The following is a 19,006-nucleotide window of genomic DNA, read 5'->3' as shown; positions in this document are numbered from 1 at the left end:
GAAATGTACTCCTCTGCCCATGTATTACGCCTCACAAAATTTCTGTTCTAACTGAAAAATGTGAGCTCCTGAAAACATAGTCGGCCTACAATATCTTGTGAATACAGCAAATGACAACTGTGTGTGTCTCCAACCAATACAACTATAGTGAATGGAATATATAGCTCTCACACATTTTACATTTTTAAGCTTCGTAAATTTGTATGTATTGCTGCACAGGTTGCTACATTCACCTTGGTGCCGGGTTTTGCATTCACCTGGTGTTACTTGCAGACGAAATCTCACATGAGTAACACAAAAACTGCATTATACTCACATTGTTCCTAATATATCAGTCGCATTGGAGCAAATTGACCTTGCTAAAATGTGTGTTATAGTAGAACTGACTGTATCTACCCAAAGTCCAGCAAGCACAAGGGGTTATTGGAACTAGTAATACTCTAGTTCCTCTAATGAATTTACGGTTGAGAAGTGAGAAGAAACTTATTGGTATTTAACTTGATCAGTGTGGGGTATTGCAGTTGATAGGCCAGCCAGATCCTATAGATTATTTCTTGTGGAGCTACCTATGTGAAAAAGTATATAAAAGCAAATGAAAACACCCTTGGACAAATTGAAAGAGACAATTGATGGGCATTTAATTGATAAGGGCTGTGCTGAAAATTTAGAAAAGGTGTGGCACCTAAGGAGTGGAATAATGCAATCATAGTTTTGTTGCATAAGAAAGGAGATAAATCAGAAATTGGAAATTATAGACCAATTAGCTTGTTATCCCACATCTACAAATTGTTCACAAGGGTCATTACTAACAGATTAGAAAGAATACTTGATGAGAATCAACCGAAAGAGCAAGCTGGTTTTAGAACTAAAATGGTCTTGGGCAGGACACATAGCTCAAAGACATGATGACAGATGGATTAAGAAAATAACAGAATGGTACCCAAGAGAAGCTAAGAGAAAACCTGGAAGACAACAACGGAGATGGACAGATGAAATTCATGAGTTTGTGGGTAGTAAATGGATGCCCATTGCACAAAACAGAAGTAACTGGAAAGTTGCTGGAGAGGCCTTTCATCCTGCAGTGGATTGAAAATGGCTGATGATGATGATGTGCTGAAAAGCATGTTTATTACAAATAAAGATGTGGGCTAAAAGTTTCCAGGGTAAGCCAGGTCAAATCAAACATGAATAAATTTTTTTTTTACCTGGATGAACTTTTCCACTGGGACTGCTACTTTTTTTCTGAGTCATAACCACCATAAATCTAGCTTTTATTATTCCCTGTTATGACCTTGGAAGTTTCTGTCCTTTACTGCCTGAACTTGCAGATCCCTGCACAAACAAAAAGCCAGTTCTGTTTCTGTTCATCACTCAGCGAACAGGGCACTAATTTTGTAGAAATTCATCTTGTTTAAATTTTCATTTAAAATGTGCAGCCGTGTACTTTTTGATATGACTAGAATGTTGTTAATTATATGCTGTTTATCTTTGTGGATGACTTGATGCACTTTTTCAACATTTTCATCAGTCTAACATTATGATAGACATCTAACATTATGACCTGAGTGCTCAAAATTCCCAAACAAACCTTGGCTGCCTCAGAAATGTGAATACCATTGGAAAGTTTTTGTTCTACCCATTGCATCATCACCAAATGCTTGTTCTACCCATTGCATCATCACCAAATGCACGAGTCTCTGAAGTTGTTTTCCCAAGTTTTGTTGTCCCTTAATGTCTATCTGCCATCTTACTCGACTACAAAAATTGCAAGATACACTCAACAGACACACACTTAAATACCAATTGCAAAAGCATAATATCCTATTGATATGAAACGTGTCATACTAACTCATAATGAATTAGTTTAGTAGCAGCTAATGGTTCATTGCTGTCATTAGCACATCACACGGACAGTCCAGAAACTTTTAGTTAATACCTCATATGGTGGGTGACAATGCATAGAAATGAAAGGTGCACATTTGAAACATTTGCTATGATTTTCTTTATTTTAGCAAATTTATGTTGTTTTTTTTTTTTTATTAGCATGCTATTTGTAAAATTTAAAAAAAATGTTTTATTTTATTTTTTTTAAGGGATATTTTTACTGGTCTAAGAGGTCCTCCTAAAGGAATTCTTCTCTTTGGTCCTCCAGGAACAGGAAAAACTCTAATTGGTTAGTTAATTTTTTTTGATAAATTAAGCTGTGCATTTTTCTTCTCAGATTTTAAGTTATGGGGGAGGGTTTGATGCCGCATAAGCTACTATGGCTATAATGCATTTTAAGTTATACATACAATTTATATGTGCACATACATGCACTCACATGTGTATATGTATACGGAGTATGGCTAAATAATGAGATTGTGCACACAGAATGTGGATATGCCCATCAGCATATTAACATTTGGAGAAAGCAACATGAGACCATGGTACCTAGATGTGCTTTTGGTGTTCATTGTATGCCCTCGTTCCTCTGATCACTGTTAATCAACAGCTTCATGGAATCAACATCTTCATGAGAATGCCAACCTTTCTATCATTGCTAACCAAGTACACTCTTTCATGACTCGAGTGTATCCAAACAACTCTGGCTTTTATCAACAAGATGTGCCATGCCACAAAGCCTGGCAGGTTGCTAACTGGTTTCAGGACCATAAGAGCGAATTCTCTGTCCTCCCATGGTTGATCAAATCACCTAATCTCAACCCAATTGAGCAAGTTTGCGACCTACTGGAAAAAGGACATTCAGTGCTACAACCATCCATCTTACAATATATGGGCATTACTGGACACATTGCACGATGCATGGGTAGCACTACCACAGGACACTCTGCAACACCTTGTGGAGTCCATGCCAAGACGTATGGTCTGTATTTGGGCAAAAGGTGGTCCCAAGAGGTATTAGGTAGGTGTGGCTAATCCAAAGTCATATGTTCTGTGTATGTATATGATGTGCTGTGTGTGTGTGTGTGTGTACACAACAAGAGTGCTGTTTTCAAGTTTCAGACTGCATCCAAAGATGCATAGAAGTTTGTTCACTCATTCAGCATATGCTTAATTGATACGTACATTTTAAGTGCATTTATTTTATCATGATTTACGAGTGAGAAATGTGAAATGTGGAAATTTTTTCAAATCTAAGTTTTACCAGTGATGAGGGAAATCTGCATCTGGAACACTGAAAATGATTAATCACATTTATGGAGATGATTCTCCATCTTGCAACACCACTTTTGGATGGCATCATAGATTCAAACAGTGAAGAGTAAATTTAGCAGATGGTCACAATGCTGGAAGACCTTGAACTACTCGTATGCTCAAAAAAAAAAAAAAAAAAAAAATTGAAACAGTTAAAACTCGTTTTAGTATTAGCTTTAATAGTGGCACATGGTGCAAGGATGCAGTGTTGTACAGTATCAGCAAAAAAAAAAAAAAAAAAACATGCCCATGCCCTCTGATATGTCTAATGCTTCCTTAAATTTATTCATACCATCTGCCTCCAGCAACACCAGATGGAAGTTCAGTCACTCTCTGGTTGAGAGCAAATTTTCATACACCTATTCTGCAATCATCCTTTTTTCAATTTAAATATTATTTCCTTTGTATGTGTGTTGCCCAAGAAAGAGCAGGGATGCCATCAGCATATTGTTTGCTCAATCCATAAAGCCTTGAACACAACAGTCAGGTCCCATTGCAGGTGTCTAATTTCCAGATGCTGCAATTTGTAGAACTGAAGTTTTTCTTGGTAAGGGTATCCTTTTTTGTCTCTGATTGATCTTTTACTCTTCTCTGCACCTGTTCTAACAGATCCACATTCTTTCTAAAATGAGGCTTTCAGACCTGTACGGTACTGAAAATGTGGCCTAACTATTCCCTTATGTAATGGGGTAATCACCTCCTTTATAGCAAATATCTTGAGAAAATTGTTAACAAAGTTATTAATAACATTGCCTGGAACTTTCAATGCTCTTAATGATAATTCTAATTAGTAGGGTTATAAAACCAGTTATATCATTTTTTATATAAGTTGGTTTGTTTGTTATTTGGTTTTTAGGAGCATTAGCAACTAAGGCCATATTGCTCCGGGATATGCGGTGGTCATTCCCTGACCTTTCCGCATCCTCCGTATTTGGTGGTGACGGGTTTGAACCCCGGTCTAATCAAGAAGCGTGTGCTACGCACCTTCCCACCTGGCTACGGAGGCAACTTATATATATATATATATATATATATATATATACTATCATTGAATTATATTAAATATTAACATAAATTAAATTATAATAAAGTGAATAAATAAATAAATAATTAGGTGTTCATTAGAGACAGCGACATGCAATTCCTCCATATGAAGCTGAAATACATCCAATATTTTAAATTAAATAAAATAAAACATAAGCCAGTAGTATGGCAAAAACTGTAGAGCGAAAATTAACATAAAAATAACCCAAATAAACAAACAAACGAAAAAAAGAATAGACATAATAGTAGCCCGATAACCCTTGTATAATTTTGAGTTTTAAATCCAATTAATAAAAACTATACAAATTTTAGGATAATGCCAATTATATAATAATTTAGCGGTACCCCCCCCGAGAGGTACCAGTTCCGAAAGATGTGGAATATCACCAAAAGAGGGTTAAAGGAACTACCAAACGATAACAAAATCAAAATAAATATAGACTGACCATCATGCCCCATATCGACAGAGGACCACGAGGCCAATAATGGTCATGGAATTGCAGCCTGTGTCGCCATCTATTTTCTTTTTTTCTTCTATATAAGCTGATTCAGTTTACAGTATGTTAGTGGTGTGGCTCTGCTCTAGAGTGCTGTCTGTTCTATAGTTTATTTTTTGCTGCATAAGGACCACCACCGTGCAAATCCTCTGCACTGGTGGATCAATCGGAGGAGGGAGGGTGAATTGGTACTTCGATCTTCTCACCATGGCGACGATTTGTATAGCGATTGAAATGCAGCGAATTCCTGAATTCCACCCTTGAAATGATCAAGGGTGGAATTCAGGATCATTTGGATCAAATTGAAATTCTCAAGGATACTCAGCATGGTTTGGTATAGGGAAAATCATGTTTAACAAATCTGGTTCGCTATTTCGAAAGGGTCACTCACGAGCTGGATTTAGGGAATAATTTCGACATTGTTTATTTAGATTTCAGCAAAGCTTTTGACTCAGTCCCACACGAGCGGTTGCTTTATAAGCTGGAACAGGTTGGAATCACTGGGAAAATCCTTAGATGGATAGCTTCAGGGCAGGAGGCAGAGGGTTGTGATAAATGGCTATTCCTCAGATTGGGTTGATGTAAGAAGTGGGGTTCCCCAAGGATTAGTATTAGGGCCACTGTTGTTTTTAATTTTCATAAACGACATTGATGAAGGGATAGAGGGCGTGATGTCTAAATTTGCAGAAGATGTTAAAATTGGTAGAGTAGTTAATGATCACTGTCAAGCTGAGCTTCTTCAGAGAGACCTAGATAGACTTCAGGAATGGTCAGAAAAATGGCAGCTGTGCTTTAATCCAACAAAGTGTAAGGTATTACACCTGGGAAACAGTAATCCCAAAAAAACTTATTCACTTGGTGGAGTTCAACTAAACCCAGTACTGGAGGAAAGGGACTTGGGTGTTACGATACGGTCAGACATGAAATTCTCTGAGCATTGTAAACAGGTTGCAAGGAAGGCCCATGGTGTCCTATCGATGATCTATCGAACTTTTGCAAGTAGAGATAGGGACGTGATAATCCCATTATATAAGGCTTATGTTAGACCTCACTTGGAATACTGTGTTCAAGTATGGAGACCGCACCTAAAGAAAGACATCGAGCTTCTTGAAAGGGTGCAAAGAAGGGTAACTCGTCTGGTGAGATCGGCAAAAGGGCGTCCTTATGAAGAAAGACTTCGAATATGTGGGTTGCAGAGTTTGGAAACTAGACACCTTAGAGGAGATTTGATTGAGGTGTTTAAGGCTCTGAGAGGCAGCAGTAAAATGAATGAGGACAAAATTTTCAAGATTATAAATGATGCTAGAACTAGGGGACATAAATTCAAGTTACGGGGGGGAAATGTTTAGATTGGACTGCAGGAAGTTTTATTTTAGCCAGCGAGTTATAAATTACTGGAATAAGTTGCCTTCATGGGTGGCAGAGGCCGACAGTTTGGGGAAATTCAAAGGTCATCTGGATAGTACTTTCCGGTAAGGGAAGCGCATAGGATGATAGGTTTAATTTCCTTTTTATTTATTTTATTTATTTATTAATTATTATTTTTTTTAGTTATTTATTTTATTTATTTATTTATTTTTTGTTTTTATCATTGTTTTGTTCGGATTTTTTTTTTTTTTGGCTGGTGCAGCTTAAGCCATAGGCTTTCTTGCACCATGCGGCTGTTACTAATACTAAAAAATGAGTGGTAGGGTTTTGTTTTTTTTTTTTTTTTTTTTAATGAAAAATCTGAAATTAAAACTTATAATCCTTGAGGTTGTCACAGAGAGATCCAGTCTTCCTTACATTTCAAGGGCACAGCTCTAAAACGGTGTTTACAGGCCGGTTGCTAGATAGTCCACTTTGATCAACCTATTGGTCTCTAGGAAGCTTCCAGATCAGCTAGTGTATAATCTCGTTGCCTCTACTCTACCAGATAGTGACTGGAGGGACTGCAAGTAGTGTGTATGTGGGGCATTGTCAAAGCCACCTTATGCTAAGGAGCTTGGTATATTCTTGCCATGTATATGTCAATTCCAAAAATTTCATTACTTCATACAATATCTCCTCCTTCATCTTCTTACTAGTTAACACATCACGAATAGTCAAACTAAAAGAACAAACTTATCTGCAGAAAGATCTAAACTTCCCAAACACTTCCATGTTCATTTCACAAATATATGTGGTCTCAGTTCCAATCACAGTAATGTCTATTTCCACTTACAGTATGCAAAACCCCGTATACTTTTTCTGACAGAATTCCAGCTATCAGTTGAATCAACGTCTGCTCATCTCAGTTCTAATTATTCGCTGTATGATCCCTTTCACTTCAAGGGTGGTACTTGTCCATATGTTCGCACTGTATTCCCTGTCAGAGACTGAGTAATGTGGAATCTCCTCTTTTCGTTCTTCTCTGGCTTAAAATCTCTCTACCACATTATTTCAAATTCATCTGTTGCCTCTATCGTTCTGCCAACTCCATTAATCACTTGGAACTCTTTGACTTCCTCTCTTTGAAACTGTGTCCAGTCCAACTTTCCTAACGGTGAGGTAATTTTAATTCCTTGGTGATTTCAATGTTCACAACTCCACTTGGCTTCTGTTTTCTAGTGACACGGACCTAGCTGGTTGAGATGCCGAGGCTTATGCAATTACTAATGACTTTAGAATATTGTTCATTCATCTACCAGAATACCTGACAGTCCTAACCACACAGCCAACACACGATCTTTCTCTCACAAAAAACCCTTCTAAGTACATTGTCGAGATGAGCGGTCCTCTAGGCACCTCAGATCATAACTTGGTGATGGTCTCTTCTACAATGGAGCTTTTTTCTCATGGCCATTCTCAACCTCTTGTTGTTTGGCATTATAAGAATGCAAAATGGGATCTGTGATTTTTCCTTTCTTCTTTTCCTTGTTCGGATTACTGTTTAAAATCCTCTCGTGTCTGTTTCCTCAGATCATGTCAGTGAAATTATTCTTAAAAGAATGAAATCCTTTATTCCACACTTCACTTTAAAATCTTGTCCTATACCTAAACCTTGGTTTTACAATAAATGTGCTAAGGCTGTTCAGGACAAGAATGTTGCATATTGCAATTGTCTTGTATCGAAATCTCCAGGTTGATTTTCTGCCTACACCAAAGCTCACAACGATTGTAAAGCACTTTATTAATCAGTCCAAACTAGATTTCGAACAGACTTTTTTTTTTTTTTTTTTATGAAAACCCCGAACATGAAAGGTATCAAAACCTATAGTACTTAGTACCGTGCATGGGTTGAAGGAGAAGTACGGGGGGGGGGGGGGGGACTTTGCTCTAGAGACTAAACATGGGTTTCACCACTTCAAGCCTCCAATAAGCAAAGTGGTGGTATTTCACCAGTTGATGAAAGTCATCTACCACTATAAGATTATAAAACTTGCTTCGTGCCCAAATGGTAGTCGAGCATTGGCTGCAACTTTTGCCCACCTCTGTGAAAACCAGATGGTAGTAGTAGTAGTGGCATGTGATGCAAGAAAGCAAATGTATGAGCTTATGCAGCATCAGCCAAAAAAAAAAAAAACACACCATTCCCTCCAAATGCCCGTCCAGTTCCTCCTTAAATTTATTCAACCTATCAACTTCCACAATGACAGATGGAAGTTTGTTCCAGCAATTAACCACCCGCTGGCTAAAGGCAAATTTCCGCACATCCAATCTACATCTGTCTTTTCTTAATTTGTGCCCCTTTAGGTTCGTAATCTGAACAAGTGGAAGGATCCCATCAGAATTCAGCGTGCTGAACCCATTCAAGGCCTCATACACCTCAATCAGATCACCGCGCAGGTGCCTAGTCTCCAGCCACTGCAATTTGCAGAACTGAAGCCTCTCTTAGTAAGAGGGTCCCTTCATTCCCCTCACCAATCTTGTTGCCCTTCTCTGTACACGCTCAAGCAAATCTACATCCTTCCTAAAAAGAGGCCTCTAGACCTGTACGCAGTACTTAAGGTCTAGAGGCCTCTTTGCCTTATACAGAGGGACAGAGGGTCTTGACCATTGCCTTATACAGAGGGACAATCACCTCTTTCTCCCTGCTAGCAAAATTCCTATATATCATTGACAAAACCCCATGACCTGCCCTGGCAGCCTGTCTGTATTGCTCAGAAAACTTCATATCTGACTTCACAATTACTGCCAGGTCTTTTTCATTTTCTACCACCTTAAGTGTAGTACCACACAGTTGTTACGTTTCTCTGCGGTTACTTCTACCCATATGCAGTACTTTGCATTTGTCAAGGCCAGTTGCCACTTCTTAGCCCATCTGCCCAAATTATCTAGATCCTGTTGCAATAGCACACTGCCATTACTGTCATTAACAACCCTGCCAACCTTTGTATCATCTGCAAACTTCGACATTAAGCCTGATATACCTTCATCAATATCATTGATAAATATGCAAAACAACAGTGGACCCAACACCGAACTCTGTGGAACTTCACTAATAACATTAGTCCACGAAGAGCAGCACCCATTGATTACCACCCTCTGTCTTCTCCCACTCAACCATCCTTTTATCTATTGTAGCAACTTACCCTTAATACCATTCTGCTCCAATTTGTACAATAGTCTTCCATGCTCAACAGTGTCAAAAGCTTTTCTGAAATCCAAATTATTTTTTGCTTCCAGTTCCTTTGTAACCACATCATAATATCCTATCAAATTTGTCAGACAAGACTTTCCCTTAACAAACCCATGCTGTGTCTGAATTATTGCTGCAGTCTTGTTTAGATGATCCTGCAATGCATCTTTAACCAGTGACTCGATTATTTTACCTGGAACAGAAGTTAAGCTAACTGGCCTGTAGTTACTCGTGTCACCCTTCGATCCCCCTTTGTGAATTGGGGATACACTTGCACATCTCCAGTCCGTGGGGGACCTTCCCTGAGTCCAAGGATGCTCTCATAATTATGGCTAAGGGTTTGCTTAGTTGCTTTGCCACCTCCTCTAATATAACTCGATTGATTACCTCCACCCCAGATGCCTTTCTTATGTTTAACTTCAACAATTTCTCCTCCACTTTGCTCTCAGTTATTACAAAATCATTAATCACCCTGCTACAATTTGATAACCTCCTGCCATTTTTAAACCTTAATAACTGCTCATGGGTGAATGTAGATGCAAAATACTCATTCAGTTTGTTTGCTATCTGAGCAGGATCATCAATAGTCGATTGCAGCTTCAGCCAAAGGTAAAGCTGACCTGCTAGCATTCTATTTTTTTTTCAACTTGTGTATTGATGATCTTGGTAAACCATATCCTACTGTTCCTAGTACATTCCATTCAATGCCTCCTGTGGTCTTCTGAAAAAGGAAGTTGAAAGAATTTTGAGCACTTGTGCTAAGAAAGTGCCAGGTCCTGATTGTATTTCTCCACTTGTTCTTAAAACTTGTGCTCCTGGGCTTACTCTTGTTCTGTGTTGCCTTTTTCACTTTCTTATTCCATAGGTGCTTTCCTTCTGTTGGAAATTTGCATATATCCAGCCAATTCCTAAAAAGAGTGACAAATCTCTCCCATCCAACTATCATCCCATTGCACTTAACACTGAAAGGACAGAATTCATAGGATACCTGGTTCCTGGACAACGTGACACTGTTATCCCTCTCACTAGTGGATGAACCCACCGCTTGGCAGGTACATAGGTACACTGCATTCGTATAGACAGTAACTCATCGTGGACATGCTGTGGCTGGAGAAAGGTGGTGGATGAATGTGGCCGTGGACGTCTGTCTCACATTGTTTCAGCCAACTGACAGTATGCTACTCCAATTGGATCTAGATAAGTTGGGCAAATCGGCTGAAAAGTGGCAACTGAAATTTAACATTGACAAATGCAAAGTACTGCCTATGGATAGCAATAACTGAAGAGAAACGTACCAACTGTGTGATACTACACTCAGGGAAGTGGAAAGTGAAAAAGACCTTGGGTAATTGTGCAGTCAAATATGAAGTTTGCTGAGCAGTGCAGATGGGCTGCCAGGGAAAGTCATGGAGCCTTATAAATGATAAATAGGAATTTTGCTAGCAGGTAAGGGTGGTAATTATCCTATTATATAAGGCAATGGTCAGGCCACACCTAGAATACTGTGTACAGGTCTGGAGGCCTCATTTTAGGAAGGATGTAGTGTTGCTAGAATGAGTACAAAGAAGGGCAACAAGATGGTGGGGGGGAACAAAGGGGTGCTCTTACCAAGAAAGGCTTAAGTTCTGCAAATTGCAGCACCTGCAATGTGATCTGACTGAGGTGTATAAGGTGTTGAATGGGTTGAGCAAGCTGAATGCTGAAGGGATCTTGCACAGATTCAAATTGAGGAAAGACAGTTGTAGAATAGATGTGCAGAAATTTGCCTTTAGCCAGTGGGTAATTGATTGGTGGAACAGACTTCCAAATTTTGTTGTGGAAGTTGATAGCCTAAATAAATTTAAGATTGAGCCGGACAGGCATTTGGAATGAACGGAGGAGTGAAATGGGAGTTTTTTTTTGGCTGATGCTGCATAAGCTTGCTTTCTTGCATTGTATGCCTCTATTAATGCTAATGCTAACTCATTGTCAGTATGGATAAGCGTTTTGAGTTAACCGACTTCGAAAGAGGGCTAATAGTGGTTACCTGACACAAAATGGTCACTCTGTAGTGGAGGTGGTACAGTAATTGTACTATTCCCATTCGGCAGTATCAAAAGTGTATTGGGAATACGCCATTTCCGGAATAACATCTCATCGTGGACAGCGCTGTGGGCAGAAAAAGGTGGTGGATGAATGTGGCCGTGGATGTCTGTCTCACATTGTTTCAGCCAACTGGAGAGTGACAGTGACACAAATCATTGCACTCCAGACTTCAATGAGGGAGGCGCCAGAAATGTCTCACCAAGACCATCAGGCAATCATTAGCTACAGTGGGTTATGGGAGCTGCCGACTCACCAGAGTCCCATTGCTAATACCATGACACGGGACTCTCCGCCTCAACTGGGCAAAAGAAAGTCGACACCGGACCTTGGATGACTGGAGACGGGTCTACTGGTCCAATGAGTCCCGTTTCCAGTTATTTCGAGCGGATGGAAGGGTGCATATAAGGTGGAAACTGCATTAAGTTATGCACCCATCATGTCAACAAGGAATTGTTCAGGAAAGTGGACAATCGGTAATGGTCTGGGGCGTGTTCAACTGGCACATGTTGGGACCTTTGGTATGTCTAGATGCATCTCTGAACCAGGTTGTGTCCATCCTTGCAAATCATCTGCATTCCATCATGGTCATCATGTGCCCACAGGGCAATGGACCCTTCCAGCAGGAAAATGCACCTTCCCACAGAGCCATGGTGACTAGAACATGGTTCGAAGAGCATTCCACAGATTTTACCACCATGGAATGGCCTCCCTGTTCACCGGACATGAACCCTGGGGAGCATCTTTGGGATACTGTGGAAAGGTTCATTCGAGCTTTGTATCCTCCACCCAAGAATGTGGTGGAATTATGGACAGCAGTGCAGCAAGCATGGATGGAAATACCTGTGGAACGCTTTCGTGAACTAGTGGACTCAATGTCTCGCTGTGTGACTGCCCTTAACTGGGTGAAAGGTGGGCCTACCTGTTACTAGTTAGGTATACCATGATTTCTGTTACTCAGTGTACTTCTACTCTTTCTAATGTAATGGAGAATTCAATTAACTGCCAACTCCTTAAACTATCTAGAAACCTTCCATCTGTTTAATGATTGCTAGTATGAATTCCATCAGTGTCGATCTACTGGTGATATACTGGCTTATGTTACCCATCTCTGGAGAAATTCAGTGGAAAAGTGATTCAGTCCTTTCTTCCACTCTTTTCCTCTTGTATATTAATGACCTTCTTTCATTGACTGGAAATTCTATCCATAGTTTTGCTGATGATAGCACGTTGCATTCCACCTTTCAGTTCAAGAAACCTTGCACTGCACAAACAGCTTCAACTTCTGGAATATCCACTACCAATTCCCTAAATGTTGCTGATCTCCAGGCAATTCTGCAGTAGGATAAAGATAACTTAGTTGATTTCAATCCTTCTAAAACTCAGTCCTGTCTTATATCTTGCATAAAGGATTCTTTTTCTCCTATGCTTATCTTCAATGACACTCTGGTTTCTAGGCAAGGTCATATTCTCTATTGGGGACTACCCTGACTTCTAATCTCTTTTGGCACAAGCACATCACAAATATTGCTTCCTCTGCATTTATAAAACAGGTTTTAGTGTTCACTCCTGGCATTTTTTTTTTTGAAACAGGTGTTCACTTTGTACAAATTACAAATCCACAGTATCACGGAATATTGTTCCCACAATCTGGGGCAGTGTCGCCAAAATCTCTCTCTTAGGCTTCTAGATTCCATTCAAAAGAGTGCAGTTAGGATAATTCATGACCCATCTCTAACAAGTCTCTCTACTCTGTGTCTCATAGTCATTCTGTTTCTGCTGCATGCCTTTTTTATAGGTACTTCCATGTACATTGTTCTTCTGAATTGGCTCCTATAATTCCTGCTCTCTCCTTCAAAGTCTGATCACATGTCACAAAGAATAAGCATCCTTTTACTGTACAATTTCACACTCACCGAACCAATTTTACTTCTTTCTCATTTATTCCTTCAACTTCTGTTTTTTGGAACAACCTCCCTTCGTATGTATTTCTAGAAATTCTAGTCTAATGTCAACAAGTATTGTCTTTCATCTTCTTAACCTTCAGCCTATGCATGGTACCATGTACTATAGGTTCTAATACCTTTCATGTTTGGGGTTTTCATAAAAAAAAAAAAAGAAAGAAAAAAGTACTTAGTACTGTGTGTGAGTGAAGTAGGGAATTAGTTTCAAAGAAAATAAGAAATATAATTCTGTTCAGTGTTCAGATGGATGTATTGCATCAATTTGGATTGAAAGAGAAAGTGCTGTGATCACTAAAACATTAAATCATCTTATGTTGACAAATGCAATTATTCAGATGAAGGACAATGTAAAAACCTCTGCAATTTTATTACAAGATAGACCAACAAAAACTTGTGAGATGGCAAAAAAGCAAAATGTGAACCGAGCAACTGAATTGAATTGTTAGCACATAATGCTATAATGTATAATAAGCTATAATGTAATTTAGATGACAAATTTTCAACATCTTGAGTGTGGCTTCAGATAGTGCTATGGTTGTATATTTTAAATGTCATGTAAACAACTTGAAGATAACACGAAATAGTACTGATTCTGAAGCAGAAAAGGCTTTTCCAGCATACCCGAAGAAAATTACTGAAGATAAAAATATATTTTTCAAAGAAAACTTTCAATTGGATAAGATAGGACTGTAAAAGGATGCCATCCCGAACATATCTTGCAAGTGAAGAGAGGTTTGCACTGAGTTTTAGGGCATGCAGGTAGCTAATTCTCATGCTAGGTAGCTTTTGGTGATTTCAACTGAAAAGGTTGCTGATGGATTACTTAGTTTCACCATTTGGAGAAACCAAGTACCTTATCTTTCTGTCATTTGGCATCCCTTTCCAGTTCTATCTTATTCTATCAAAAAAGTTTGGTGTTGAAAATTATTTATTTCTGGTTTGTTGCATTCTTATTCAGTCCTTGCTATAAAGGAATATAACTATATTGCAAACAGGGCGATTATATTGGTTCTTCGTCACCCAAACAACTTTAATGATATGCACAAGAATCTCAAGCAGTTTATTTGCCTTATAACATGAAGTTATGTTAAATGTAACTACAAACCTGTAGATCCATAACTAGTGGCCTATAAGTTTGAATTGAATTGGAGAAATGTTCACTCATGTCCAGTTCATACTTAAGTCTTATAATAAATAGGGGGATTTGGTGATCTGCTTTGCTGCTTCTTTTAAATATGACTGGATAAATTCCATCAGCTCATTATTCCTTGTTCATATTTAAGTGTGATAATTTTTTTTCTTGGTATTTTTCAGTGATGATAAGGGATCAGAAAAGAAATTAGTTCCCAGTAATTTGCTTTTTGGTATTGTCTCCATCAGCATTTTTCATTCTTTCAATTGACCTCCATTTCAGAGAGTTATAAAAATGGTATTGCTTATACATTTTCAAAATTGTTTTTATCATAAAAAGTTAAAAGTTTGCAGCTCAAAGGCAAAGAAAGCGGTTTGTGTTTAAAGTATTTTAATATGGTTGCTTGTTTAATGTCTAAACTAGCATATACTGTTTAGTTATTTTCAACTCAGAATTTTCCTCTTCAGACGTCTTCTGAGGCAGTGTTAGGTGGGTTGGAAAACTGCTAGCTTGGGGGATACAAGGACTAATAGGTTAACAGTAGCCACTGGCAGGGGTGAAAGTGATTCTTGCACTGCTTCTATTGGAATGAGCAGCAGCCTGGAAAACAAGATGCAGGATATTTCAGAGACTGCTGAGAGTCAATGCGGTACAAGTAAACACATGGGGTGTGTTAAGGTAGCTAAGAAAAGGAACAGGTGCATGTATACTTGCTTATACACCATTGCTAGGAGTTTTAAATAAATTTTCCTTATTTGATGAATTTAAATTTGATGAATTTGAAGTATTGTTCAAAACATCAAAGGCAGATATTATTGGGATATCAGAGACCTGGTGTCACACAGATATAAGGAATGCAGAACTGGAATTTGGGGAGTACAATGTGTACAGGAAGGATAGATGGGATAGGAAGGGAGGAGGGGTTATACTATTAGTTAAGAAACACATAAAATCCTAGGAAGTAAAGCCAGTCAACATCGCTGGACAGTGGAGTGTTGAATCATTTTGGTGTGACACAAGCATTGGGAGATCAAAATTGAGAGTAGGAGTGTGTTATAGGCCTAATGACTCTGATGAATATAATAAGAAACTGTACAGGGAAATAGAGTGGGCCAGTAAATCAGAGAATGCTGACCGGGTTAACCAGGTGGGTAAAGTGCCTGCCTGGCAACCCAAAGGTTGCGAGTTCGAATCCCGCTTCGGGCTTGGATCAGAGTAAAATGCAAAAACTTTGGGAGGTGCATTATGGCCACAGAAGCCGATGTGCCAACAACTAACAAAAAAAAAAAAAAAAAAAAAGAAGTAAATCAGAGAGTCTTATAATGGGGGGTTTTAATTTCTTGGATATTGACTGGAATTATGTGGTTTGGAAACTCTGCACACTAGTAAGGCTTTTGTGGATTTATTGGATGATTATTTTCTACATCAGCATGTGCAGGAGGCAACTAGAGGGAGTAATACTCTTGATCTGATTATCAGTAGCGATTCTTCATGCATTAAGAATCTGCAGATAAAGGAACCACTAGGTGGCAGTGTGCTGAAGTGGGATTTACTTAGAGGTTTAACTACCATCAGAAGTAAAGGGAAGGGTTTTTGCTTTCATAAAGGTTACTACGGTGGTCTGAGACAGTATTTTAATTCTATAAGGTGGGACCAACTGATGATGTTACCAACAGCAAATTCAAAATGGGAAGGATTTAAACAATTTATCTTGGAAGCTACTAGACTTTACATACCAACTAAGAAATATTGTTCAAGGTTTAGGCCTAAATGGATGTCAGATGAACTAATGAGACATATGGAAGAAAGAAAAATGCATGGGATACATAAATAAATGGGTGACATGGAAGCCTGTGATAGATATAAGCTGGTCTGTAACCAAGTCACAAAGGAGATTGGGCAGGCAAAGGCAGATTGCAAGAAATCTTTGGCAAAGGATGCAAAGAAAAACAGAAAAGAGTTCTTTACCTATGTAAACTCTAGAAGGAAAGGGATGAATTAGATTGGTCTACTGGATATTGATGGTTCAACTGTTGATGATCCTGCTCAGGTGGCTGACGAACTAAATGAGTATTTTGCATCGACATTCACACATGACGAGTTATTCAGGGAGGGGAATTCCAGAGGTGAATTAAACTCTGGCACTGAGCTAGATGATTTTGTAATAACTGAGAGTAAAGTGGAGGAGAAATTGTTCAAGATAAACATAAAAAAGGTGCCCGTGGTGGATGGAATCTATTCAGTTATATTAAAGGAGGCAGCAAAGGAAGTAAGCAAACCCTTAGCCATAATTATGAGAGCTTCTTTGTACTCAGGGGAGGTACCCATGGACTGGAGATGTGCAAATGTGACCCCAATTCACCAATTAGGATCAAAGGATGACACAAGTAATTATAGACCTGTTTAACTTCTGTTCCAGGAAAATTAATGGAGGCACTGGTTAAAGAAGCACTGCAGGATCATCTAGACAAGACTTCAGTTATAGCTCGGACACAGCATGGTTTTGTTAAGGGAAAGTCTTGCCTGACCAGTTTGATTGGATACTATGATGTGGTCACAAAGGAACTGGATGCAAGGAATAACTTTGATATCATATATTTGGATCTTACAAAGGCTTTTGATACTGTTGCACATGGAAGACTGCTGAACAAATTGGAGCAGTGTGACATTGGAGGCAAATTTCTGCTATGAATAAAGGGATGGTTGAGTGGGAGAAGACAGAGAGTGGTAATCAATGGACACTAATCGTCGTGGACTAATGTTATTAGTGGAGTCCCTCAGGGTTCAGTGTTGGGTCCATTGTTGTTTTCTGTATTTATAAATGATATTGATGATGGTATACCAAGCTTAAAAGTTTGCAGACGATACGAAGGTTGGCAGGGTTGTTAAGGACAATAATGACAGTACGCTGCTGCAACAGGATCTAGAAAAGTTGAGCAGATGGGCTGAGAGGTGGCAAATGAAGTTTAACATTAACAAATGTAAAGTACTACATATAGGAAGCAGTAACCCCAGAGTAACATATCAACTCTGTGGTACAACACTGACAGTGCTAGAGAATGAAAAGGAACTGGGAGTAATTGTGGAGTCAGATATGAAGTTTTCTGAGCAGTGCAGGCGGTCTGCAAGAGTAGCTCATGGTGTCTTGTCAATGATATACAGGAATTTTTCTAGCAGGGATAAGGAGGTGATTATCCCCTTTTATAAGGCAATGGTCAGGCCACACATTGAGTATTGTATACAGGTCTGGAGGCCTCATTTTAAGAAGTATGTAGAGCTGTTGGAAAGAGTAGAGAGAAGGGCAACAAGATTAGTGAATGGAACAAATCGTTGCTCTTACGAAGAAAAGCTTAAGTTTAGCAAATTACAGTGTCTGGAGACTAGGCACCAGTGAGGTGATCTGATTGAGGTGTTATAAAGCATTGAATGGTTTGAGCATGCTCAGTGCTGATGGGATTTTTCCTCTTGCTCAAAATAATCACCTTAGAGGGCATAAATTCAAATTGAGGAAACACAGATGTAGGATAGATGTCCAGAAGTTTGCCTTTAGCCAGCGGGTAGTTGGTTGGTGGAAAAGACTTCCATCCCTTGTTTTTTTTTTTTTTTTTTTTTTATGTGAACCCCAAACACGAGAGGTATTAGAACCTATTGTACTTAGTACCATGCTTGGGTTGGAGGTTGAGAAGACGAAAGAAGATATTTGTTGACATTGGACTTGAACTTCTGTAGACTGTAATTTTCAGGAAATATGTATGAAGGAAGGTTGTTCCAAAAAACGGCAGTTGAATGAATAAATGAGGAAGATGAAAAGTTGGTTCTGTGGGTTTGTAGTCGGACAGTAAATGGATGTTGGCGGCACTTGTTCAGACTGTTTTGAAAGAGAGAACGGAAATTATAGAAGCCAATTCAGAAGAACAGTGCCCATGGAAGTATCTGTAGAAGAGGCATGCAGCAGAAACAGTACATTTATGAGAAAGTGAGTGGAGAGACTCTGTTAGAGATGAATCATTAATTAACCTAACTGCCCTCATCTGAATGGAATCAAGAAACCTGAGAGAGGTTTTGGGGGCACCACCCCAGATGTGGGAACAATATTCCATGGCAGGGCGGATTTGCAATTTATACAGAGTGAGCAGCTGTTTGGAAGAAAAGTAAAACCGAGAGCGAAAGAGAAAACCAAGTTATTTAGATGCAGAGGAAGCAATATTTGTAATGTGCTTGTGCCAAGAGAGATTAGAAGTCAGGGTAATCCCCAAAACATATATCATTTTGCCTAGAAATTGGAGTGTCACTAAAGATAAGCATAGGACCAGAAGAATCCTTTTTGCGAGATATAAGAGAAGACTCAGTTTTAGAAGGGTTGAAATCAACTAAGTTGTCTTTGCCCCACTGGAGAATTACCTGAAGATCAGCATTTAAGGAATTGGTAGCAGATTTTCGAGAAGTTGAAGCTGATTGAGCAGGACAAGGTTTCTCAAAATGGAATGCA

The 19,006-nt window shown here is 39.0% G+C and overlaps 1 protein-coding gene across 1 annotated transcript in view; it reads left to right on the top strand.

The window, feature by feature from the left end:
* LOC150087383 (fidgetin-like protein 1) overlaps nt 1-19,006 on the top strand; it is a 142,534-nt gene that overhangs the window by 64,166 nt on the left and 59,362 nt on the right. The window contains exon 7 of the mRNA XM_090372036.1: nt 2,094-2,173. Within this exon, the coding sequence (XP_090228162.1) occupies nt 2,094-2,173 (80 nt within the window). The remainder of the gene's footprint in view (nt 1-2,093; nt 2,174-19,006) is intronic.

The sequence above is a fragment of the Mastigoproctus giganteus genome, chromosome 4, assembly GCF_048544385.1.
Source record: "Mastigoproctus giganteus isolate SK-2022 chromosome 4, ASM4854438v1, whole genome shotgun sequence".
Taxonomy (NCBI): domain Eukaryota; kingdom Metazoa; phylum Arthropoda; class Arachnida; order Uropygi; family Thelyphonidae; genus Mastigoproctus; species Mastigoproctus giganteus.
This window is presented reverse-complemented; position numbering and strand designations above follow the sequence as displayed.